This window comes from Bombina bombina, chromosome 6 (genome assembly GCF_027579735.1).
Source record: "Bombina bombina isolate aBomBom1 chromosome 6, aBomBom1.pri, whole genome shotgun sequence".
NCBI lineage: Eukaryota > Metazoa > Chordata > Amphibia > Anura > Bombinatoridae > Bombina > Bombina bombina.
The window spans coordinates 151,920,134-151,947,571 of record NC_069504.1 but is presented as its reverse complement, the minus strand read 5'-3'; the positions used below and the strand labels follow the sequence as shown (position 1 = coordinate 151,947,571).

Here is a 27,438-nt window from a genome sequence, read left to right as displayed (position 1 = left end):
AGTAAAGTAATCGTTTTAGCCCAGAAAAAAGTCTACCAGTTTTTTAAGCCCTAATGAAGCCCTTTATTCTTATACTAAATTAAGAAAATGGCTTACCGGTTCCCATAGGGAAAATGACAGCTTCCAGCATTACCAAGTCTTGTTAGAAATGTGTCATACCTCAAGCAGCAAAAGTCTGCTCACTGTTTCCCCCAACTGAAGTTAATTCATCTCAACAGTCCTGTGTGGAAACAGCCATCGATTTTAGTAACGGTTGCTAAAATCATTTTCCTCTTACAAACAGAAATCTTCATCTCTTTTCTGTTTCAGAGTAAATAGTACATACCAGCACTATTTTAAAATAACAAACTCTTGATTGAAGAATAAAACTACATTTAAACACCAAAAAAACTCTTAGCCATCTCCGTGGAGATGTTGCCTGTGCAACGGCAAAGAGAATGACTGGGGTAGGCGGAGCCTAGGAGGGACTATATGGCCAGCTTTGCTGGGCTCTTTGCCATTTCCTGTTGGGGAGGAGAATATCCCACAAGTAAGGATGACGCCGTGGACCGGACACACCTATGTTGGAGAAATACATTTTTTCTTTAATACTCTCTGTCTCTTAAAGCTCTAAATGCCATGGTTTTCATGCATTTCACAGATATAGCTCCCAAATGTGTGGATTTCAATGAAAACTAAAAGTTAGACGACATGTGCATTTGGCAGTTTCGTTAGCTGCCAAATACGGAAGAAAACAGCCGCTTGTAGCATTTGGCTCTTTTCCGAGACGGATTTCTTCTTATGGAAGTGCAACACACTAAGGTCTGCAAAGATCTTAATGTGTTGCATTTCACAAGAAGAAAATCCTTCTCTGAAAAGAGCCGAATACCACAAGCAACCAGAGTTCTTTCAAAAGTGACAGTAAGCATTTTTAGATAGGAAAATAAATTACTTAAAGGGACATAATACTCATATGCTAAATCACTTGAAACTGATGCAGTATAACTGTAAAAAGCTGACAGGAAAATATCACCTGAGCATCTCTATGTAAAAAAGGAAGATATTTTACCTCACAATCTACTCAGCTCAGCAGAGTAAGTTCTGTGTAAAATGTTATACTCAGCTGCTCCCAGCTGCAGGTAAAAATAAAAAAAAAAATGAAGAAATGAACAGCAGCCAATCAGCATCAGCAGTGCTGAGGTCATGAACTCTTTTACTGTGATCTCATGAGATTTGACTTAACTCTCATGAGATTTCATAGTAAGCTTCCTTTACCTGATTGGTGAAATAATATGAGAGTTCACGAGACTCATCCCCTAAGCTGTCCTAGGACAGACAAACTAAAATGCTGCTTAGAAATCCTTTACAATGGGAGGTGGCTACTGAGGAACTTTTGAGGTAAAATATCTTTCTTTTTACATAGAGATGTTCAGGAGATATTTTCTAGTCAGCTTTTTACAGCTATGCTGCATCACTTTCAAGTGTTTAAACATTTGGGTATTATGGCCCTTTAAATATGCATAGTAAAACAGCTTTCCAATATACTTTAAAGGGACACTAAACCCAAATTTTTTCGTTCGTGATTCAGATAAAGCATGCAATTTTAAGCAACTTTCTAATTTATTCCTAATATCAATTTGTCTTTGTTCTCTTGCTATGTTTATTTAAAATGCAGGAATGTAACGCATAGGAGCCAGCCCATTTTTGGTTGAGAACCTAGATTATGCTTGCTTATTGGTGGCTAAGTGTGAGCCACCAATAAGCAAGCGCGATCCATGGTGCTGAACCTAAAATGGGCTCGCTCCTAAGCTTTACAATCCTCATTTTTAAATAAAGATAACAAGAGAATGAAGAAAAAAATGATAATAGGAGTAAATTATAAAGTTGCTTTTAAGCATGCTCTATCTAAATCATGAACAAAAAAATGTGGCTTTAGTATCCTTTTAATTATTTATTTTGCCCCACTTCCTGTAAATCGGAATATTATGGATTCTACAATCTTGAAAACTAAAACAGCATGTGGCAGGCTTCACAAGCCTAACTTTGCTAAATAAAAGTCTACAAGTCACAGCTCTAGCTACTAGGATTTGTAAAGCTTTGCTTTAACTATTTAAATATTAATGACATATGAGAATACGATAAAATTAAGGTTATATTTACTTTAATGGCAAGTCCAGAGAGGTCAGCACTATCCGGTACCGGTGGAAGATCCAGTTTGATTTCCATATCATTTGTACGACTGTGAACCAAAGCACCAAAAAGTGACACCCTAGTCTCCTTTTCAAACTTGTCACTGGTAGGGTAATTCTGAAAGAGCCCAATGGCTGGAAGTCCAGTACCAGGTGGAGCCTCCATGATCTGAAGAGTACTATGTATGGCATTGCTGATTTCACATTCTTGATAGGCTAGAACTGCTCCAAGGTCAGCCTCAAACATGCTAACATCATAGTAGTCATATCCTTTGTAGCATGGATTCCTGCCAACATATTTGTTGTTTTGAAAATAATCCCGTTTTGGGGGAAGGACCTGAGGCGGACCAGTGCCTGCAAGTTCTATCAGGAGTTCAAGGACAGCATAAACATCTGAGACTTTGTTGGCTGTTTCCAGATGTTCCACTAGCTCCTCCAAACGTTCAGCTTCTAGGCTCATGCCACCCATACGTAAGTTAAAAGACAACATTAGCATTTTGTTCTTTACGGGTAACTTTGCTGCATTTGGTTGCTGTCTACGTACCTCCTCTTGAAACAGGTGAACAAACAGGGTATCATACGCTAACCTCCGGAGGCATTGTTTGGTTCTGTTCTTACTTGGGTTTCTGTTGCCCAGTCCCGACTTCCATGGATAACCCACCATGTGAGATTCACACAAGTCACCAAAGAGCTGAGTAATGCTAACCATGTTGATGTATGGATCAAAATTCACTTATATTGAGAGTTAATGTACTTCATCTGGTAAAGCTGATCAATCATCTGAAATACAACAGAAAACAATAATATGATACATATTTCAACATACAGATAAAAAAAAACATAAATAAACTTTCTAAAGTATTATGATCTACCCCACAGTGAGTAAAAATTACAGACTATTAAAATTCTAAAACAAAAGAATGGAACTGCACGCTTGTATCTTTTTTTTTTCTTCAAAAAGCAAGTTCATCTGTTCCTTTATTTTTCAGATATAGGGGCCGATTTATCATCGGTCTGTCCGACATGATCCGCTCAGCGGATCATGTCCAACAGACATCAATGAATGCCTACAGCATTTATCATTGCACAAGCAGTTCTTGTGAACTGCTTGTGCAATGCCGCCCCCTGCAGATTTGGACAATCGGCCGCTAGCAGGGGGTGTCAATGAACCAGAATATATAGGATCGGGCGGATTGATGTCCGCAGCCTCAAGACTGCTGCTTGTTAACTGCTGTTTCCGATGAGCCTGAAGGCTCGCGAGGAAACAAAGGCATTAGGAGCCATTCGGCCCTTGATAAATCGGCACCATAATATCTTAAAGTTTTAAGCTTACAATTCCTTAAGAAAATATTTTGTACTTACAATTATTATTATTATAATTTATTTGTATAGCGCCACCAAATTCCGTAGTGCTGGGTACAGTGATAGGGGTATAAAATACAAAACATAACAAAACAAATCTAGTATCAGTTAAGTTTATAACTGAAACATGAACTGGCCATATTAGAGGATATTTAGCTAAATATCAAATATATTTTCTTTTCAATTTTTTTTAAATTGATTTTGTCGTTTTAAAAGGGCATAACAGTCAAAATTGAACATTCATGTCCAGAGCAGGCATCTTAATTTACTTCTTGTATCAAAATTGACTTAGTTCTCTTGGTATGGTTTGCTGAAAAGAATATCTAAATATACTCAGCAGCAGCAATGCACTACTGACAGCTAGCTAGTGATCAGCGGCTACACAAGTGTCTTGTCGTTGGCTCATAATGTGTTCATCTAGATCTCAGTAGTGCATTAATTCTATAGCGTTAAGTTATGTGTTTAAGTGTTCTCCCCAGAACCTATTTAAAGTGATGTTAAATCCTAGTGTTTTTGAAACGCTAGGATTTACCAGTGCTACAAATAAAGGGGACTTTCCGTCATGAAATATCAAATACTTCAAGATGAAAGTTGCTTTATAAAAATTTAGAAATAGAAAATGTTATAATATTGCACAGCTGCTACTTGCTATTAAAAAAAAACAACCATCTGGGTTTTAACAAAAAAAATATAAAAGAACAAAACAAACTTAGATGTACGAAAACAACAACAACAACAAAAAAACTTCCTTTTAGTTAATCCAGGTTATTTTTCCAACTAACTGCCACCAGACCTATAAGTTTAACTACTGCTAAAGGTATAACACAAATACAAGAGGGGTACTCCTACGCTGCTCATACAACAAGATACAAGTGAACCACCCAGCTAGCAACTGCAGGCAATCATTTGTCTGATGCGCGAATACTATAGTGTATACCTCTTAAGCAGTAGTTAAACTTATAGGATAGGGAGTCAGTTTGTCAAAAAATAAACTGCCAACAAAATATGTCCATTTAAAGTGTCAGTAAACCTAAAAAATAATGTTATATAATTCTGCACATAGTGCAGAATTATATAACATTATTTTAGTGTTATCGTTAAAAACCCTTTTATTCCCTTTTAATTTTTTTAAAATATGTCCGTTTTTCAGACTGTATAGTCACAGCCCGGCCCGACAGCGCCATAACACTAAGTGCAGCTCGCACCTGCTGTCAGACAGAGCAGGAGCGAGCTGCACTTAGTCTTATGGCGCGATCGGGCCGGGCTGTGACTATACAGCTGGCCCGATGCGCTGTGTAAAAAAACAGACCCGCTCAGCAGAGTACAGAGAGTGGGTCTGAAAAACTGACATATTTAAAAAAAATGAAAAGGGAATAAAAGGGTTTTTAAAGATAACACTAAAATAATGTTATATAATTCTGCACTACTAACATTATTTTTAGGTTTACTGTCCCTTTAAATATTTTATCAAACAAAACAGAAAGGAGATTATAGTAAGATTAATTCAAACGTAATTTTTAGAAGCATCATAGTTTTAATAATGCTCATGGCTTCTGAACAGCACTGACTTATTAAAGGGACACGAAACCCAATTTTTTCTTTCATGCTTCAGTTAGAGCATTCAATTTTAAACAACTTTCCAATTTACCTATACTATCTAATCTGCTTCAATTTCTTGGTATCCTTTGTTGAAAATCAAATCTAGATAGGCTCAAGAGCTTGGAGCTAGCTGCTGATTGGTAGCTGAACTTGTATGCCCATTTTCATCAGCTAGCTCCCAGGAGTGCATTGCTGCATCTTCAATAAAAGATACCAAGAGAATGAAGCAAAATTGATAACAGAAGTAAATTGGAAAAATGTTTAAAAAACATAAATTATGCTTACTAGATGATTTAATTTCCTTCTGTACAAGGAGAGTCCAAGGCTTCATTCCGTACTGTTGGGAAACACTGAACCTTTGCCACCAGGAGGAGGCAAAGACACCACAGCCAAAGGCTTAAATACCTCTTCCACTTCCCCTATCCCCCAGTCATTCTGCAGAGGGAACAAGAAACAGTAGGAGAAATATGAGGGTATAAAAAGTGCCAGAAGAAAATTGTAATTTAGGGGGCCGCCCATTGGAGAACACTGGCGGGGCCGTGGACTCTCTTTGTACAGAAGGAAATTAAAATTATCTGGTAAGCATATTTTATGTTTTCCTTCTTATTACAAGGAGAGTCCACGGCTTTATTCCTTACTGCTCTAGAGGAAACTAAATGAAAACGGGAGAGACAAAAGAGAGGCGGACCCTAATCTGAGGGCACCACAGCCTGCAAAACCTTTCTCCCGAAGGCTGCTTTAGCTGAAGCAAAAACATTAAAGGGACACTGAACCCAAATTTTTTCTATTGTAATTCAGAAAGAGCATTCAATTTTAAGCAACTTTCTAATTTACTCCTATTATCAATTTTTCTTTGTTCTCTTGCTATCATTATTTGAAAAAGAAGGCATCTAAGCTTTTTTGTTTCAGTACTCTGGACAGCACTTTTTTATTGGTGGATGAATTTATCCACCAATCAGCAAGGACAACCCAGATTGTTCACCAAAAATGGGCCGGCATCTAAACTTACATTCTTGTATTTTAAATAAAGATACCAAGAGAATGAAGAAAATTTGATAATAGGAGTAAATTAGAAAATTGCTTAAAATGTCATGCTCAATCTGAATCACAAAAGAAAAATTTTGGGTACAGTGTCCCTTTAAACTTGTAAAATTTTGAAAAATTGTGTAAGGAGAACCAGGTAGCCGCCTTACAAATCTGATCCATAGAGGCCTCGTTCTTAAAGGCCCAAGAGGAAGCCACTGCTCTAGTAGAAAGAGCCGTAATTCTCTGAGGAGGTCTATGTCCCGCTGTCTCATAAGCTAAGCGAATAAGACTCCTCAACCAAAAAGATAAGGAAGTCGAAGAGACCTTCTGGCCCTTACCCTTCCCAGAATATGCAACAAACAAGTAAGAAGTTTGTCTAAAATCCTTAGTAGCTTGAAGATAAAACTTAAAGGCACGAACCACGTCAAAATTATAAAGTAAAGGAGGAGGATTAGGAGGATTAGGACACAAAGAATGGACCACAATCTCTTGATTGATGTTGTGGTCTGACACGACTTTAGGGAGAAACCCTAACTTAGTATGTAGGATAGCCTTATCCGAAAGGAACACCAGATAAGGAGGCTCACATTGCAAGGCAGCAAATTCAGAAACTGTGCGCTGAAGCAATAGAAAAAGAACCTTCCAGGAAAACAACTAAATGTCAATTTCATGCATAGGCTCAAACGGAGCCCGTTGCAAAACTTTAAGAACCAGATTCAGACTCCAAGTGGGAGCCGAAGATCTGAACACATGTCTGATCCTAATCAGAGCCTTAACAAAAGACTGAACATCTGGAAGTTCAGAGAGCCTCTAGTGCCGTAAAACAGACAAGGACGAAATCTGTCCCCTCAGGGAACTAGTCGAAAGACCCTTCTCCAGACCATTATGGAGAAACTACAAAATCCTTGCAACCTTAACTTTATGCCAAGGAAATCCACGCTCCTCACACCAAAATAAGTAGGTTCTCCACACCTTCTATCTCCGGCGTCCCCCACATGTAGCATATCTCTGCAAACACTTCGGGGTGGAGAGACCATCCCCCCGGATGAAAGGATTGTCTGCTGATAAAATCCGCTTCTCAGTTATCCACACCCGGAATGTGGATCGCTGACAGTGAACAGCCGTGGGCCTCTGCCCACTCCAGAATCCGAGATACTTCCCTCATGGCTAGGGAGCATCTTGTTCCCCCCTGAAGGTTTATGAAAGCCACCAAGGTTATATTGTCTGATTGGAATCTGATAAACCGGGACGAACCCAGAAGAAGCCAAGCCTTCAGAGCATTGTAGATTGCTCGAAGTTCCAGAATGTTGATCGGGAGGGAGCGTTCCTCCTGAGACCACAGGCCCCGTGCCTTCTTGGCACCCCAAACAGCTCCCCATCCTGAGAGGCTCGCATCCGTAGCCAAAATCTCCCAGGATGGTCGTAGAAAGGATGTCCCTCGGGACAGATGATCTGGACAGAGCCACCAAGAGAGCGATTCTCTTGACCGGCTGTCCAGTGAAATCTGTTGAGACAGATCCCAATGATTTACGTTCCACTGTCTCAGCATGCACAGCTGTAACAGTCTGAGATGGAACATGGCAAAGGGAATTATGTCCATGCTGGACACCATGAGATCAATTACCTCAATACACTAAGCCACAGATGGCCTTAAGGAGGTCCAGAGGGCAAGACATGGTGAAGCTAGCTTGCACTGTCTCTGGTCGGTTAGAAATATCCTTATGGATATTGAATCTATTATAGTACCCAGGAATTCTACCCTGGTGCTTGGAATAAGAACTCCATCCATGTGATTGAAGAAGTGAGAAAAGAGATACCGAATGGTCCACCGCTAGACGAAAGGATGGTGCTTGAACCAGAATGTCGTCCAAGTAGGGAGCTACTGCTATACCTTGGGTTCTGGCAATGGCCAGGAGAGCCCCTAGAACCTTTGTAAAAATTCTTGGGGCTGTAGCTAGACCAAATGGAAGGGCAATGAACTGGAAATTCTGATCCAGGAACACAAACCATAGGAACTGGAAGTGGTCCCTGCGGATTGGAATGTGAAGGTAGGCATCCTTCAGATCTATAGTGGTCATGAACTGTCCTTCCTAAACTAGAGGAAGAATGGACCTCATTGTCTCCATCTTGAACGAGGGGACATTTAGAAACTCACTTAAGCAATTTAGGTCCAGAATTGGGCGGAAAGTTCCCTCCTTCTTTGGGACCACACACAGGTTTGAGTAGTATCCCAAACCTCTTTCTGCGACAGGAACTGGGACAATGACCCCTAAGGAAGACAGATCCTGCACACACCCCAGAAAGGCTTCCCTCTTTTCTGGATTTAAAGACAGGCTTGAGAGGAGAAATCTGCCCTTGGGTGGATGAGATTTGAAACCTATCTTGCATCCCTGAGCTATGACCTCCAGGACCCAGGGATCCTGCACGTCCCTGGACAAAGCGTCTGAAAACAGCGACAGTCTCCCCCTACACGATCCAGCTCTGGATTATTCAGGCGAATAATCTGCATGTTTGCATCACAGATAAAAGAATTAGCAATTCTCGAAGCTTTAAATTCTTGTATAACATCAAGGGGACCCTCCACCTCGATCAAATCCGCTAAGGAGTCGCACCAGTAGGCCGCAGCTCTAGCAACCGAGGCAACAGCCACTGCCAGTTGAAATAAATATCCCGTATGCAGAAACATCTTTCTGAGAAAAGTTTCCATCTTCTTATCCATCGGCTCTCTGAAAGACTAACTATCCTCCAAGGGGATAGTAGTACGCTTAGCTAAAGTGGAGATAGCGCCATTCACCTTAGGGACAGAACCCCACAACTCCAGCTGAGAGTCCGGGACCGGGAATAATTTTTTAAACGCAGACGAAGGGGAAAAGGAAGATCCAATTCTATCCCATTCGTTCTTAATAATTTTCGCCATTTTTACAGGTACAGGAAAAGTTAGCGGCGCTACCCTGTCCTCGTACACTCTGTCTAATTTAGGGATCAAAGGTTCATCAGGCAATTTGGCCTCTGTAACCTCTAATGTCAACAGAACCTCCTTTAGAAGAAAACATAAGTGTTCAATTTTAAATCTAAAAACTGGCTCCTCTGCAGCCGGAGGCTTAGAGGTAGCAGACTCCAATCTAGAAATGTCACCCTCTGAAGACTCACAGTGTGACCCATCCTGGGACACTTGAAAGGCAGACAAATCAAGTAAAATCACTGGATGTCCCCTGGACTGGAGAGCTATGTTTAACCTTTCGCTTGCGCTTAGCATGGCGAGGTAAAGCACTGAGGGCCTCAGACACAGCCGTCTTTAAATGCGTGGTAAAGTCTGATGGTAAAAGGCTCCCTCCAGACGGAGGATCAGACATGCTATGGGAAGCTGCATGTGACAATGGAGATGACTGATGGGTATGCCCCTCACGGGATGGCGAGTCCTCAGAGGTGGACGGCTCAGTAGTACTAAAGGGGTACTAAAGGGGTTAACCTTCTTAGACATAATAACCTTGTTGATGCATATGGAACATAGTTGAGAGGGCGGGCACACCAAGGCCTCCTCACAACATAGACAGGTGTTACTATTAGGAATAGAGAGTACCCTCAAGCATATCAGGATCCTCCATAGCTTGCGCCAACAACAGTAGGATACAAATAAATGCACTTTTTATTTCTCACAAAAACGGTACCATTATACCCCCAATGACTGGAGCAATCACCGCCTCCTAGACTCAGGCAACCAGAGAAGAAGCAACCTCTACGACAGCTAGCTAGGTCAGGAACGAGAAAACGAAAGTGTGACCACACCCAGTCACATGGTGCGCAATGCAGGACTGCCCCTGTTATGAGAGAAAAGCGCGCCAAGCTACAAGCTGCGCAGCGTTCAAAGTGAAAGTAAACACCTGTATGTTCCGTTATCGCATAACAGTCTATGAGCCCAAAAATAAATCTCATACATAAAGCAGCAAAAAATCAAAGTAACACATTTGATTAATCCCCACTGTTCAATAACCTCCCTCAGGAGATATTAACCCATGATTCTGTAAAGATAACACTGTGACCCTGTCTCCAGCAATTTCAACGTAAGTATAAATTTAAACGATCTTACCATAATCCGTGCTGTGGAACAGAAATACAGTGTGACAGTCTTGTAGCATCGCTCCTGACATGGACTTGAGTGAAGAAAGCAGACAGTGAAACTCGTCAACACTGGTTGCTTAAGGAGCTGTTAGCAGGCAGTCTGGATGCGTTCGCAGAAAGACTCTCCCTGCATCTCTAGATTCTAACTTTCATCAATGCTCTCACTGAGAGGCTGACAAGACTACTTAAAACTCCAGTTCTATATCAAACGGCATATATTCTTCCTGAGGAACAACTCTGAAATCTTCTGACACTTCTCTGCCATCCTCCTGTGATGAAAGGCAAATAATGACTGGGGGATAGGGGAAGTGGCAGAGGTATTTAAGCCTTTGGCTGGGGAGTCTTTGCCTCCTCCTGGTGGCCAGGTTCAGTATTTCCCAACAGTAAGGAATGAAGCCGTGGACTCTCCTTGTATTAAGAAGGAAATGTATAATTTATCTGAATCATGAAAGAAAAATTTTGTGTTTCATGTACCTTTAACCCCTTAGTGAACAGACCATTTTTCAATTTTCTTACATTTCTGTGGTGTTTGTGTTTAGCTATAATTTCACTCTTACTCGTTTACTGTAACCACACATATTAAATACTGCTTTTCTCACCATTAAATGGACTTTCTAAAGATACCATTATTTTCATCATATCTTATAATTTACTATAAAAAAAAAAAATATATATATATATATATATATATATATATATATATATATATAAAATATGATGGAAAAATTGGAAAAAAACACACACACTTTTTTCTAACTTTGACCCCCAAAATCTGTTACACATCTACAACCACCAAAAAACACCCATGCTAAATAGTTTCTAAATTTTGTCCTGAGCTTAGAAATACCCAATGTTTACATGTTCTTTGCAAGTTATAGGGCAATAAGTACAAGTAGCACTTTGCTATTTCCAAACCATTTATTTTTTTCAAAATTAGCGATAGTTACATTGTAACACCAATATCTGTCAGGAATCCCTGAATAACCCTTCATATGTATTTTTTTTTTCTAGTAGACAACCCAAAGTATTGATCTAGGCCCATTTTGGTATATTGCATGCCACCATTTCACTGCCAAATGCAATCAAATAAAAATAAAATGTTCACTTTTTCCCAAACTTTAGGTTTCTCACTGAAATTATTTACATACAGCTTGTGCAATTATGGCACAAATGGTTGTAAATGCTTCTCTGGGATCCTCTTTGTTCAGAAATAGCAGACATATGGCTTTGGCATTGCTTTTTGGCAATTAGAAGACCGCTAAGTGCCGCTGCGCACCACACTTGTATTATGCCCAGCAGTGAAGGGGTTAATTAGGTAGCTTGTAGGGTTAATTTTAGCTTTAATGTAGAGATCAGCCTCCCACCCGACACATCCCACCCCCTGATCCCTCCTTGACCCCTCTCAAACAGCTCCCTTCCCTCCCCCACAATTGTCATCACCATCTTAGGTACTGGCAGAAAGTCTGCCAGTACTAAAATAAAAGGATTTTTAATTTAATTTTTTAATTATTTAATTTTTTTAAAATATTTTTCTGCAGTGTAGGATCCCCCTAAGCCCCCAATCTCACTGATCCCCCCCCAAACAGCTCTCTAACCCTCCACCCTCTACCAATTTGCCGCCATTCTTGGGTACTGGCAGCTGTAGTTTGCTACAAAATGTGCTTTTTTTTTTTAATTAAAAAATAATTAAAAGAGCCATTTTCTGTAGTGTAGCTGCCCCCCTCAATATCTTCCCCCTCCCAGATCCCTGATTCCTTTCCCCAACACTTATTCCCCACTCCCTCTATCACAACCACATACATTAACGTGGGAGGGCGCCCTCTACTGTGCACTACCGGATCCAGAACTTCCAGAGCTTGAAATCCCAGAGGAAGTGCCAGGCACGTCCTTGGTTGTTAACAACCGTTTTTTGAAGGACATGCCTGGCACGTCCTTGGTGGTTAAGGGGTTAAATGTCTTAGTTTTACAATCTATAACTAATTCATTATTATTTTAACATATGGTGGTGTGCTTTGCCCCAAACTCCATAGAAAGCCAAAAAGCTAATTCTGTAACCTGCAAATGTGACAAATCAAATAACTAGTTTAGGCAATTTGCAGCATTTTAAAAACCTAGGTTACAGATGATGCTTTTTGGTCTCGCTACGGAGCATGGCACAAAGCACAATTTTAATAACTGATGTGCTAAATGTCCTTTTTTTTAAATTAATGTTTAAATGTTTTATCTATAAAATATAACTTTTTAAAAACGAGTGCAATCACGTGATAAACACAAGTTCAAGTTTTATGTTTGAATAGTTAGCAACGAATTCCAAATTACATAAAAAATACTTACCATGAATAAATCTGTTCACGACTGCGGTTGATAAATAAGAATGAAAAGCAAACATGAGAGTGTTACAGTTTTACCCATGATGAGGTATATTAAAAAGCAGGATCTATTGACTACACGTATCAGGTATACTAACAAGCACTTGTTCAAATAGAATACAGCATTAGCATTTAATGATACCACATTATGTATGAGTAACAGACAGTGCTTTTTGACATATAATATTCCGAATCTGGAGGTACAGCGTTTAATGACACCACATGATGATAAAGAAAGTAAACACAGAATTTAATAACAGCTCATATTGTAGTAGGTGGTGGTGTCAGGTGTATATTCTTAGCTAGGAATTTCCTTAAATGTATGGCTATTAAACAGAAAAAAAAAACATTCAATGAAGCAGTGTACGCTATGTATGCTGTTCTTACCTTCAGAGGGTTTTTTTGAGTTGTCGTCACCACAGAGCACACATTTCTAGTCATGGCTTGACAAACCCAGGACTCAGGGAGCCACTGGCTCATAGAATTTTACCCCTGGCTTCTAACATTTGGGTTATTGTCCATATATCCATATACAACTGTCAGGTTCCTAAAAGTATGTATGGCTCCTAAATTGTAAACAGATTTGTTTTTAGTTCCACTTTTTCCCAGGGGCGACAAAAACTATGGCACACACTGTCTTATGTTTTTCCAGCAGGCAGCTAAAAACAAAATTTATGCTTACCTGATAAATTTCTTTCTTTCCTGATATGGCGAGTCCACGGCATCATCAATTACTGTTGGGAACATGAATCCTGGCCAGCAGGAGGAGGCAAAGAAGACCATAGTCAAGACTGTTAAGTATCACTTCCCTTCCCACAACCCCCAGTCATTCGACCGAAGGTAAATGGAGAAAAAGGAGTAACACAAAGTGTAAAAGGTGCCTGAGGTGTTACTTAAAAAGAACTGTCTTAATAAAAAGGGCGGGGCCATGTATTCACCATATCCGGAAAGAAAGAAATTTATCAGGTAAGCATAAATTTTGTTATCTTTCCTTGGATATGGCGAGTCCACAGCATCATCAATTACTGTTGGGAACCAATACCCAAGCTAGAGGACACAGATGATTAGAGAGGGACAAGACAGGTAACCTAAACAGAAGGTACCACTGCTTGAAGAACCTTTCTCCCAAAAGAAGCCTCAGCTGAGGCAAAAGTATCAAATTAGAAACATTTTGAAAAAGTATGCAGAGAAGACCAAGTTGCAGGCTTGCAATCTTTTCCACAGAAGCTTCATTTTGAAAGCCCAAGAAGAAGAGACAGCCCTAGTAGAATGAGCTGTAATCCTCTCAGAAGGATGCTGTCCAGCAGTTTAATAAGCCAACCGAATTAAACTTCTCAACCAGAAAGAAAAAGAATAAGCAGAAGCTTTCTAACCTTTACGTTTCTCAGAGAAACAAAAAACAGGGCAGAACACTGGCGAAATTCCATAGTCGCCTGTAATTAAAACTTTAAGCACGCACAACTTCCAAGTTGAGCAACAACGTTCTTTATGAGAAGAAGGATGAGGACATAGAGAAGGAATCACAATTTCCTGATAAACATATATGTCCGGAACCACCATAGGAAGGAAACCCAACTAGAACAAAGGACCGTCTTATTGACAAGAGAAGATAAGGCGAATTACACTGCAAGCCTGAAAATTCCGATACTCTCCAAGCAGAAAAGATAGCAATAAGAAACAAAACCTTCCAAGATAACACATTAATATCTATGGAATGTAAAGGCTCAAACGGAGCCTGCTGTAAAACTTTAAGAACAAAGTTAAAACTCCTTGAAAGAGCAACAGACAAACACAGGCCTAATTCTGATCAAGGCCTGACAAAAAGATTGCACATCTGGAACGACTTCCAGAAACTAATGTAGCAAAAAGAAAATGCAGAAATCTGACCCTTCAGGGTACTGACTAGTAAAAGTTATATTTTAATTTCCAATCTTTTGTATCACACAAAACGTTCACAGAGTGCTATATTTGTACCCTTTTGTCAGTTTCTTACTGATTTTCTGTACAGTTTACTGACTAATAAACCCTTCTCCAGACCTTCCTGGAGATAGACAAAATTCTAGGAATCCTGACCCTACTGCAAAAGTAGCCCTTGGATTCACACCAATAAAAGAGATATATGCCATAACTTATGGCAAATCTACAAGCCTGAATCATGGTCTCAAAGACTGACCAAGAAAAACCACGCTTAGACAGAACTAAGCGTTCAATCTCCACAAAGAAAGCTTCAGAGAAATGAAAGAATGGGCCCTGAAGTAGAAGGTCCCTCCTCAGGAACAACCACCCAGGTGGAAGAGATACATTCCGCTAGGTCAGTATCTAGATCCTGTGAGACTATGCAGGAAGTCAGGAACTATAAAAAATACTGAAGCCCACTCCTATATAAGAGAAAAGACTCATGGAAGGAGAGTAAACTGAGGAACAGGGATGTCAGACTGAAAACCCAAGAACCTTCAGTGATTTTGACATAGCAGCCTACTGATCTGTAGACCTTTAAACATAACGAGGAAATCTGGCGCACTGTCATCTCCTACTCCAGCACCCCTCATTTGAGGGTTAACCTGGATAACACCGCCGGAAGAAGCATCCACTCCCCGGAATGAACTGACTCTCTAGTCGTCTGCTCCCGGCATTCACTCCTGCAATGCAAATAGTAGATAGTCAACAAATGTGAGCGTCTACCCACTGAACAATGCATGCTAATCATGGCTAGGGAACTCGAGGTTCCTCTCAGGTGGTTGATGTAAACCAACTCCAAGATGGTTATGGAATAGGAGACTCCGCCCAAGTCCATAGTCACCAACCTAACAGGCTGGCGTCTTTGGTCATTACACAGGAAGGTCTCCGGAAGCATGTGACCCGAGGCAGATGCTCCTGCGAAAACCCCCACATGAAATAATCTCAAGTCGACAGATCTAGATCTATTCTCCGAGACAGAACCACATGATCCCTGTTCCACTATCTGAGCATGCATAACAGCAACTCTAAGATGGAATCGAGCAAGGAATGATGTCCAATGAAGCAACCATCAGATCAATGACCTCCATACATTGAGCAACTGAAGGGCCAAACAGTAGAGTGCAGAGAGACGCAAGAGAAAATAATCCTTGATTATTCTGACCTCTGACAAAAATATTGACAGAGATAGGAAACTAATATGGTCCCTAAGAAAAATATCCCTGTAGCTGTAACAAGGGAACCCATTTTTCAGATTCACTTCCCATCCGTGGGAATGAAGAACAGAAAAGATCTCTGAAGGAGATTATGATTGTTGAAAAAAATGACGCTTGAAACATTGTGTCGTCCAGGAATGGTATCACAGGAATACCTCGAAACCTGATCACTGCCAAGATAGCCCCCTCTGGGAGCCGTGGCAAGGCCAAAGGGAAGAGCCACAAACAGAGTGTTTGACAGAAAGGCAAAACTCAGGAACTTAAAAATACACATCCTCCAGGTCTATGGTCCCCATGAACCGACCCTCTTGGACTAAGGACAAGTGAAACCACTGGTTCCCATTTGAAGGATAGTACCCTGAGAAAATTTGAGACACTGTATAACTAACATAGGACGAAAAATTCCCTCTTTTTCGGGTACCACGAACAGGAATGAATAGAATTCTAGACCCTATTCCCTTACAGGAACTGGAACTATCACTCACAGGGAAGAGAAATCCCAAACGCATTTCAAAAATGCCACACTATTATCTGGCCTGCAGATAAAATTAAGAGGAGAAAACTGCCTCTGGGAGGAAGGTATGAATTATCTGTAGAAAACCTGAGATACTTTGTCCATAGCCTATCTGGGACATCTCGTATCCATGTTTGAAAACAAAACAGAGAGATTCCAAAAAAATCTTAAAGGAAGATCCACTGACCATGGATATAACCACAACACCCCGCAGGCTAGCACATCAAAGCCAAATATCTTGGTTCCCGGCTAAAAAGCTGCACCTTAGCATCAGAAATAAAAAAATGGGGCTAGCTTGGAGGCGGGGCTTGGCCGCACAGGCAAATGGCTGCGTAGTCACAAAGCTCCGATACAGCAGCAGGACAAGTCTCAGTAAATCTGGTGTTAAACACCCTAAAGTTACAGCAAACTACGGCTCAACATGTGAGGAACCCGATGAGCACAATACCACAGTCGGAAGCAAACGGATTCACCCGCAAAGCCCCTTAACACACCGGCAACAAATTGCACCGCAGCCATCTTGGATTACATGCGATGCTGGATCGCAGTTTCAACGCCATGTGAGCAGGCTCCTACTAATGCTATGGAACTCAGTGGAGAGGTAACATCAGACTCTGAATGTATTTTAAAAACAGAGATAATACCATAATGAGGTGAAAACAGCTTACGCAGCATGTACATATTTAATCTACGTTAACAGCCATAAGACCTACAGAGACTTGCTCACTAAGTGCCATGAACTACATTAACACAGCATGTGCAGAATTTAAATTGCCTTATCTTGCAAATACTTTTGTGGGGGACCGGACTTGACACATCAACACCTAGAAATAATCAAGAGGTAGCAAAAGCAGCAGTTACATCACAGGAAGGCGGACTCACGCAAAGCCCAAATAAAGCACTAACACAACTGAACTGTGTATACCTGTCTGCATAAATATAAAAAGAATGGCGTCAAAACAAAAAAATAAAGGAGACAAAATCTCTAAAAGTCAGACCCAGGCTAACACACTGGTCAGCTCCTTCTTCCAGCCTAACACACCTGATGTACAGGATTCAGATACCTCAGACCACTCTACCCCCATTGACCAGTTATCCTCATCAGACTTTATAATACAGCTTAAACAAGATATCGCTAAGCTCCCATCAAAAGAAGACTTTGAATCACTCAAGTCTCTCATAACAAAAGAACTAACCACAATGCGAAAGGATATGTCATAGATGGGTGAGAGAATATTGGAGATTGAAGAAACACAGAACACAATGTCTGAAGCAGTCAGTTCAATATACAACCAGACCAATACTCACGAAACAAAAATAGAGATGTTACAAGAAAAAATAGAAAGATATAAGAAAAAATAGAAGATTTGGAGAATAGGGTCCGGAGGAGTAATCTCTGTATTAGGGGAATCCCAGAAGCAATAAAAACAGCCGAATTGCTGGAATATTTACAAGCCTTTTTCGCCACATAACAGGCGACCACCAAGCTCCACCATGGGAAATAGAAAGAGCCCACAGATCCCTCCGACCCCCGCCACCGCCAAATGCTCCTCCTAGAGACATTATTCTCAAATTCCTCAGATTTAATGACAGAGAAGCTATTTGGCAGAAAGCAAGATCCTCTCATACGATATCATATCTAGATCATGACTTACAAATATACCCAGACCTTTGCCCTAGTACTATTCAAAAACTAAGAGAAGCCCGTTTCATTACATCTATACTACAAGATAAAAACATTAAATATCGCTGGGGATTCCCTTTCAGCCTAATTGTTCCTTGCGAAGGAACAACCATTATATACAAAGGTATCCAAGATCTGGACAAACTCTCTAAAGGACTAGGAATCTCTCTGAAACCCCAGGGACCTCCATCTTCCTCAGACAGGCCTCAGGCCGCTACATTACACACCCAATTCTCAAGCCTACAGAACACAGCTTGGAACAAGGTCCAATCGCTTAAAAAAAAAGCGAAAAGAAAATACGAGCACATCTCCAACCTCGCACAGAGACTAACTACTAAGACACCTACCTTAATATGCCTACAGTTGGTGAGATTCTATCTTTTCACTAAAGAGACTATTTTTGTCATGCCTTTTTTCTGGTTAAAATGTGTTTCTGGTTGTTGATATTGTTAAAATCTGGTTTATTTCACACTATATATGCTCATCATTGTGAAATGTAAAACTAAGCTTATGCTGCTACACCACCTCTTTCTTCAAATTTAAAGTGTTATCATTACTTGAACGTGCAGGTTTATGTTCACACTCCTCATTGTAACTGTTTACACTGTTATTTTGCTAATTAATGTTTATATCCTTCCTGTTGTAGGACCTCAGATTGAAATGAAAGTAATTTCAATCATCCTTATGGTTTATTACCATCCCCCACCCCCTAGTTATCTACCCCTACCCCAACGGTTACCACCCACAAATTACGGGTTATATTGTAATGCATAAGCAAGGTATGCTTTTGGTTAAACACTGTGTTTGCACTAGCCTTTTTCTGTATCAAGATATCACTGAGGGTACTGCAGAATCAAAGAATGGTTAAACTATTGTTATCACTCACACTGTTCCTTCCGATCTCATTAAACATAACACATAATGATTAAACCCACAGTAGGCAAACGATTGTTATCTTTTCTGTCAATTAATGCTAAGGGGTTAAACAACCCGCACAAAAGAAATATAGTTACACGAGATATCAAAAGTAAAGGAGGTGACCTAATATTCATACAAGAATCCCACTTTCTGAAAGGTCATGAACCCAAAACCTTCTTTTATAAATTAGGCCCTTCATATTATTCCTCAAACAACTCCAAAACGAATGGAGTGGGTATCTTAATTAGGAAAGGAATACCTTTTCAATTGCTGAACTACAAAGACACAGAAGGCAGATACATCATTTTAGTGGGAAAATTATATAACACCACAACTACTCTAGTATGTGCATACGCCCTAATACAGCCCAAGATAAATTCATATCTTCCCTAACGGATAAACTCCTAGAAGTTGCCAAGGGATTGTTAATAATCGGGGGGGACCTCAATGTTACCCTGGACCCCTAACGGGACAATTCCAACCACACCTCATCTACCTCACATAGAGCTATAGCCACTATTAAACAAAGACTAAGAGATTTAACTGTACACGACGTATGGAGAATACACCATCCTGAGATAGAGGATTTTACTTTTTTCTCCCACCCACATTCACGGTATTCTTGCATAGATTATTTCCTAACTGATGTTACCACACTATCATTAGCCACACAATCAGCTATACTCCCTATGCCCTGGTCAGACCATTCAATGGTTTCGTGCACAATTACATGGCCCTCAGCCTCCCCCTCAACCTACACCTGGAAACTCAATGAAGAACTGCTAGAACTCCCACAATACACAGATAAAATACAAAGAACCATAGAAGGATACTTTGACATTAATCTTGGCTCAGTGCCATCATTTCAGAACATATGGGAAGCACATAAGGGAACAGTGCGAGGAGAATTAATGAGTATACAATCCCATTATAAAAAACAGCAGAGACAATTGTTACAAGACTCCTTATACAAGATGAATGATCTAGAAATTCAGCTCAAAAAAAGACCCACCGACATCCAATTAACTAAAGCCTTACAAGACATAAAACAAACGACGACGAACCTCCTAGATAAAGAATGTAAAAAGCTAGCCTTTAAACTTAAACAGTGATTTTATGAGGGAGACAATAAATGTAGTAGACTTTTTGCTCGCAAACTGAAACGCGTCACTAACCGCTCTTACATCCTTAAAATAAGATCAGCACACAAAACACACTATGACACCGCTAATATAGCCGAAGCTTTTCGCTCTTACTACGAACAATTATACAACTTAACTACAAAATCACCGACTAAGCAAACACCCCTCTTTGATAAAAACATACCCTACATTGAACATTTCCTATCAGATATAAAATTCCCTGAAATAACGGAAGAACAACGAACCTTTCTCCAACAACCCTTCACTTTATTAGAGATCCGAAAAATCATAAAAGACCTCCCCTCAGACAAAGCCCCAGGCCCAGATGGTTATACAAACTATTATTACAAGAAATATATAGATCTCCTTTCCCCACATTTGTTAACCCTGTTCAATTCGATAACTCCAGATAACCCCTTCCCCACACAGACTTTAGAAGCATTTATCTCCATTATACCGAAACCTGGGAAGAACCCTGAATTTGTAGAAAGCTATAGGCCAATCTCCCTGCTAAATACAGACCTCAAAATTTATGCCAAGATCCTTGCAATAAGATTAAACACAGTTTTACCACAACTGATCGGAAAGGACCAAGTTGGATTTGTTCCCTCTAGAGAATCAAAGGACAATACGATTAGGGTTACCCAATTAATAGAATACGCCACCCATAAAAACATCCCGCTCTTGGTTCTGTCGACCGACGCGGAGAAAGCGTTCGACCGCGTTGGCTGGCAGTTTCTGAGAGCGGTACTCCAAAAAATGGGTTTGGGGCAGGATTTTATAAATCGAGTCTTCGCCATGTACGCTACCTCCACACTAGAGTCCGTGTGTAATGACAGCTTGTGTATCAGTGTAAGGAGGTGCAGTGTGTAATGACAGCTTGTGCATCAGTTTAAGGAGGTGTAGTGTGTAATAAAAGTTTGTGCATCAATATAAGGAGGTGTAGTGTGTAATGACAGCTTGTACATCAGCGTAAGAAGGTGTAGTGTGTAATGACAGCTTGTACATCAGCGTAAGAAGGTGTAGTGTGTAATGACAGCTTGTACATCAGCGTAAGAAGGTGTAGTGTGTAATGACAAGTTGTGCATCAGCATAAGGAGGTGCAGTGCGTAATGACAGCTTGTGCATCAGCAATATATAAGGAGGTGTAGTGCGTAATGACAAGTTGTGTAGAAGGTGTAGTGTGTAATGACAGGTTGTGTAGAAGGTGTAGTGTGTAATGACAAGTTGTGTAGGAGGTGTAGTGTGTAATGACAAGTTGTGTAGGAGGTGCAGTGTGTAATGAGAGGTTGTGTAGGAGGTGCAGTGTGTAATGAGAGGTTGTCTAGGAGGTGTAGTGCGTAATGACAAGTTGTGCATCATTGTAAGGAGGTGTAGTGTGTAATGACAGCTTGTGCATCAGTGTAAGGAGGTGCAGTATGTAATGACAACTTGTGCATCAGTGTAACGAGGTGTAGTGTGTAATGAGAGGTTGTGTAGGAGGTGCAGTGTGTAACGAGAGGTTGTGTAGGAGGTGTAGTGGGTAATGATAGCTTGTGCATCAGTGTAAGGAGGTGCGTAATGACAACTTGTGCATTAGTGTAAGGAGGTGTAGTGTGTAATGACAATGACATTCTAGTGGTTTACCCTTGGACAGCTTTACCGTTGCCAAACCCTACCTGCCTGACCATTCTAGTGGTTTACCCTTGCACTGCTTTACCGTTGCCAAATCCTGCCTGTCTGACCATTCTAGTGGTTTACCTTTGGACTGCTTTACCGTTGCCGCTGAAGACTATCCTGCCTGTGGCGAGTGCTATTTATATCATCTTGCGAACTTTCTCTGCTCTGGGATATTCCCTATCATTCCGGCTTGACACCGGGATAAGAAGACTACTGGTCGAGTTCGGTCTGATAGATCCCACAAGCACAACAGTTGGTTGTGCAAAGCTGGGGAATTGGTAGCAAAGGTGTTATCTATCTTTTTAAACAATAAAAAAATAAAGTAAACTGTTCCTTTATGACATTTTTAGTAAAGAGTGTAATGACACCTCAGGTATCAGTACAGCAGAAGCCTGTTCACCTCTTTAAGAAGGTGCATTAGAGTAAATGACAGCTTGTGCATCAGTGTAAGGAGGTGCAGTGTGTAATGACAGCTTGTGCATCAGTGTGTAATGACAGCTTGTGCATCAGTGTAAGGAGGTGCAGTGTGTAATGACAGCTTGTGCATCAGTGTTAGGAGGTGCAGTGTGTAATGACAGCTTGTGCATCAGTGTAAGGAGATGTAGTGTGTAATGACAACTTGTGCATCAGTGTAAGGAGGTGTAGTGTGTAGTGACAGCTTGTGCATCAGTGTAAGGAGGTGTAGTGTGTAGTGACAGCTTGTGCATCAGTGTAAGGAGGTGAAGTGTGTAATGAAAGTTTGTGCATCACTGTAAGGAGGTGTAGTGTGTAATGAAAGCTTGTGCATCAGTTTAAGGAGGTGTAGTGTGTAATGACAGCTTGTGTATCAGTGTAAGGAGGTGCAGTGTGTAATGACAGCTTGTGCATCAGTGTAAGGAGATGTAGTGTGTAATGACAACTTGTGCATCAGTGTAAGGAGGTGTAGTGTGTAGTGACAGCTTGTGCATCAGTGTAAGGAGGTGTAGTGTGTAGTGACAGCTTGTGCATCAGTGTAAGGAGGTGAAGTGTGTAATGAAAGTTTGTGCATCACTGTAAGGAGGTGTAGTGTGTAATGAAAGCTTGTGCATCAGTTTAAGGAGGTGTAGTGTGTAATGACAGCTTGTGTATCAGTGTAAGGAGGTGCAGTGTGTAATGATAGCTTGTGCATCAGTGTAAGGAGGTGCGTAATGACAACTTGTGCATTAGTGTAAGGAGGTGTAGTGTGTAATGACAACAATGACATTCTAGTGGTTTACCCTTGGACAGCTTTACCGTTGCCAAACCCTACCTGCCTGACCATTCTAGTGGTTTACCCTTGCACTGCTTTACCGTTGCCAAATCCTGCCTGTCTGACCATTCTAGTGGTTTACCTTTGGACTGCTTTACCGTTGCCGCTGAAGACTATCCTGCCTGTGGCGAGTGCTATTTATATCATCTTGCGAACTTTCTCTGCTCTGGGATATTCCCTATCATTCCGGCTTGACACCGGGATAAGAAGACTACTGGTCGAGTTCGGTCTGATAGATCCCACAAGCACAACAGTTGGTTGTGCAAAGCTGGGGAATTGGTAGCAAAGGTGTTATCTATCTTTTTAAACAATAAAAAAATAAAGTAAACTGTTCCTTTATGACATTTTTAGTAAAGAGTGTAATGACACCTCAGGTATCAGTACAGCAGAAGCCTGTTCACCTCTTTAAGAAGGTGCATTAGAGTAAATGACAGCTTGTGCATCAGTGTAAGGAGGTGCAGTGTGTAATGACAGCTTGTGCATCAGTGTGTAATGACAGCTTGTGCATCAGTGTAAGGAGGTGCAGTGTGTAATGACAGCTTGTGCATCAGTGTTAGGAGGTGCAGTGTGTAATGACAGCTTGTGCATCAGTGTAAGGAGATGTAGTGTGTAATGACAACTTGTGCATCAGTGTAAGGAGGTGTAGTGTGTAGTGACAGCTTGTGCATCAGTGTAAGGAGGTGTAGTGTGTAGTGACAGCTTGTGCATCAGTGTAAGGAGGTGAAGTGTGTAATGAAAGTTTGTGCATCACTGTAAGGAGGTGTAGTGTGTAATGAAAGCTTGTGCATCAGTTTAAGGAGGTGTAGTGTGTAATGACAGCTTGTGTATCAGTGTAAGGAGGTGCAGTGTGTAATGACAGCTTGTGCATCAGTGTAAGGAGATGTAGTGTGTAATGACAACTTGTGCATCAGTGTAAGGAGGTGTAGTGTGTAATGACAAGTTTTGCATCAGCATAAGGAGGTGTAGTGCGTAATGACAGCTTGTGCATCAGCAATGCATAAGGAGGTCTAGTGCGTAATGACAAGTTGTGTAGGAGGTGTAGTGTGTAATGACAGGTTGTGTAGGAGGTGCAGTGTGTAATGACAGGTTGTGTAGGAGGTGCAGTGTGTAATGACAGGTTGTGTAGGAGGTGTAGTGTGTAATGACAGGTTGTGTAGGAGGTGTAGTGTGTAATGACAGGTTGAGTAGGAGGTGTAGTGTGTAATGACAGGTTGAGTAGGAGGTGTAGTGTGTAATGACAGGTCGAGTAGGAGGTGTAGTGTGTAATGAGAGGTTGAGTAGGAGGTGTAGTGTGTAATGAGAGGTTGAGTAGGAGGTGTAGTGTGTAATGAGAGGTTGAGTAGGAGGTGTAGTGTGTAATGACAGCTTGTGCATCAGTTTAAGGAGGTGTAGTGTGTAATGAAAGTTTGTGCATCACTGTAAGGAGGTGTAGTGTGTAATGACAGCTTGTGCATCAATATAAGGAGGTGTAGTGTGTAATGACAGCTTGTGCATCAATATAAGGAGGTGTAGTGTGTAATGACAGCTTGTACATTAGCGTAAGAAGGTGTAGTGTGTAATGACAAGTTGTGCATCAGCATAAGGAGGTGCAGTGCGTAATGACAGCTTGTGCATCAGCAATGCATAAGGAGGTGCAGTGCGCAATGACAAGTTGTGTAGGAGGTGTAGTGTGTAATGACAGGTCGAGTAGGAGGTGTAGTGTGTAATGACAGGTCGAGTAGGAGGTGTAGTGTGTAATGACAGGTCGAGTAGGAGGTGTAGTGAGAAATCACTGGTTGTGTAGGAAGTGCAGTGTGTAATGAGAGGTTGTGTAGGAGGTGTAGTGTGTAATGACAGGTTGTGTAGGAAGTGCAGTGTGTAATGAGAGGTTGTGTAGGAAGTGCAGTGTGTAATGAGAGGTTGTGTAGGAGGTGCAGTGTGTAATGAGAGGTTGTGTAGGAGGTGCAGTGTGTAATGACAGGTTGTGTAGGAGGTGTAGTGTGTAATGACAGGTTGTGTAGGAGGTGTAGTGTGTAATGACAGGTTATGTAGGAAGTGTAGTGTGTAATGACAGGTTGTGTAGGAAGTGTAGTGTGTAATGAGAGGTTGTGTAGGAAGTGCAGTGTGTAATGACAGGTTGTGTAGGAGGTGTAGTGTGTAATGACAGGTTGTGTAGGAGGTGTAGTGTGTAATGACAGGTCGAGTAGGAGGTGTAGTGAGAAATCACTGGTTGTGTAGGAAGTGCAGTGTGTAATGAGAGGTTGTGTAGGAGGTGTAGTGTGTAATGACAGGTTGTGTAGGAAGTGCAGTGTGTAATGAGAGGTTGTGTAGGAAGTGCAGTGTGTAATGAGAGGTTGTGTAGGAGGTGTAGTGTGTAATGACAGGTTGTGTAGGAGGTGTAGTGTGTAATGACAGGTTGTGTAGGAGGTGTAGTGTGTAATGACAGGTTGTGTAGGAGGTGTAGTGTGTAATGACAGGTTGTGTAGGAAGTGCAGTGTGTAATGAGAGGTTGTGTAGGAAGTGCAGTGTGTAATGACAGGTTGTGTAGGAGGTGTAGTGTGTAATGACAGGTTGTGTAGGAGGTGTAGTGTGTAATGACAGGTTGAGTAGGAGGTGTAGTGTGTAATGACAGGTTGTGTAGGAGGTGTAGTGTGTAATGACAGGTTGTGTAGGAGGTGCAGTGTGTAATGACAGGTTGTGTAGGAGGTGTAGTGTGTAATGACAGGTTGAGTAGGAGGTGTAGTGTGTAATGACAGGTTGTGTAGGAGGTGTAGTGTGTAATGACAGGTTGAGTAGGAGGTGTAGTGTGTAATGACAAGTTGTGTAGGAGGTGTAGTGTGTAATGACAAGTTGTGTAGGAGGTGTAGTGTGTAATGACAGGTTGAGTAGGAGGTGTAGTGTGTAATGACAAGTTGTGTAGGAGGTGTAGTGTGTAATGACAGGTTGAGTAGGAGGTGTAGTGTGTAATGACAGGTTGTGTAGGAGGTGTAGTGTGTAATGACAGGTTGAGTAGGAGGTGTAGTGTGTAATGACAGGTTGTGTAGGAGGTGTAGTGTGTAATGACAAGTTGTGTAGGAGGTGTAGTGTGTAATGACAGGTTGAGTAGGAGGTGTAGTGTGTAATGACAAGTTGTGTAGGAGGTGTAGTGTGTAATGACAGCTTATTCGGCGGTATAACATGATGAACTGCAAAATGCCATTGAACGTTATTTTATCAGCCTAACACAGGAGCTGGTATAAGATATGTAATGAGTGATAGCTATAAATACATGAATGGCTACATCACATACTTGCTAACAGGTCCGTTCAAACCAGCAGTCCATTTTGCAGATTATCCAGTGATCACGTTACCCCGGCAATTATTATTCCGGATGTTGTTCTTCCGGATGTTGTTCTCAGTACAGCTTCGTAACAACCAGCAAAATAGTTGCTGCAGACTGGAGCTCCTCTCTAGACAGGAAACATGTGACCTCCACTGACTCTAGACAGGAAACATGTGACCTCCACTCAAAGCTTTTTTTTTTTTTAAATCAACTTTAATGTAACAAACAACCTATAGACAATCATTCTGAAAACAAAACATTTTGCAGCTTTCTTGTTCCTAATGTTCATTCACAGTGGTTTATGCTGATTGTCATTTATAAGGTAACCAATGTGAATGAACATTAAAGGGACATGACACCCACATTTTTTCTTTCATGATTTAGAAAGAGAGTGCATTTTTAAACATCTTTCTAATTTACTTCTATTATCTAATTTGTTTTATTCTCTTGATATTCTTTGCTGAAAAGCATATATAGATATGCTCAGTAGCTGCTGATTGGTTGCTGCACATAGAAGCCTCATGTGATTGGCTCACCCATGTGCATTGCTTTTTCTTAAACTAAGGATATCTAAAAAATGAAGCAAAATAAATAACAGAAGTAAATTGTAATGTAGTTTAAATTTGTATGTTCTATCTGAATCATTAAAGAAAGATTTTGGGTTTAGTGGCCCTTTAAGCACAAGAAAGCTGCAAAATGTACAAATCTGAAGTTGGATTCTTATTCAGTCAGCTTTAGACTGCAACTGATTCCAATTTGCAAAATAAAGATATCTAGCATTATTTTTATTTTAAATAAAATAATACACTTTCCAAAAACCTAAACAAACTTACATCATCTTATATTGAAATAAACAGATGGCAAACATGGCATTATTTTGTTTCTAATAAGTAACTGATATAAAAGAGTTGTGTAGGAAGTGCAGTGTGTAATGACAGGTTGTGTAGGAGGTGTAGTGTGTAATGACAGGTTGTGTAGGAGGTGTAGTGTGTAATGACAGGTTGAGTAGGAGGTGTAGTGTGTAATGACAGGTTGTGTAGGAGGTGTAGTGTGTAATGACAGGTTGTGTAGGAGGTGCAGTGTGTAATGACAGGTTGTGTAGGAGGTGCAGTGTGTAATGACAGGTTGTGTAGGAGG

The 27,438-nt window shown here is 40.8% G+C and overlaps 1 protein-coding gene across 1 annotated transcript in view; it reads right to left on the bottom strand.

The window, feature by feature from the left end:
* TUBGCP6 (tubulin gamma complex associated protein 6) overlaps positions 1 to 26,362 on the bottom strand; it is a 379,035-nt gene extending 352,673 nt beyond the window's left edge. Inside the window, exons 1-2 of the mRNA XM_053716637.1 lie at positions 26,269 to 26,362; positions 2,140 to 2,948 (exon numbers count right to left, since the gene is read on the bottom strand). Of these exons, the coding sequence (XP_053572612.1) occupies positions 2,140 to 2,877 (738 nt within the window). The 5' untranslated portion in view covers positions 2,878 to 2,948; positions 26,269 to 26,362. The remainder of the gene's footprint in view (positions 1 to 2,139; positions 2,949 to 26,268) is intronic.
* Between the last annotated feature and the right edge of the window lie 1,076 nt (positions 26,363 to 27,438).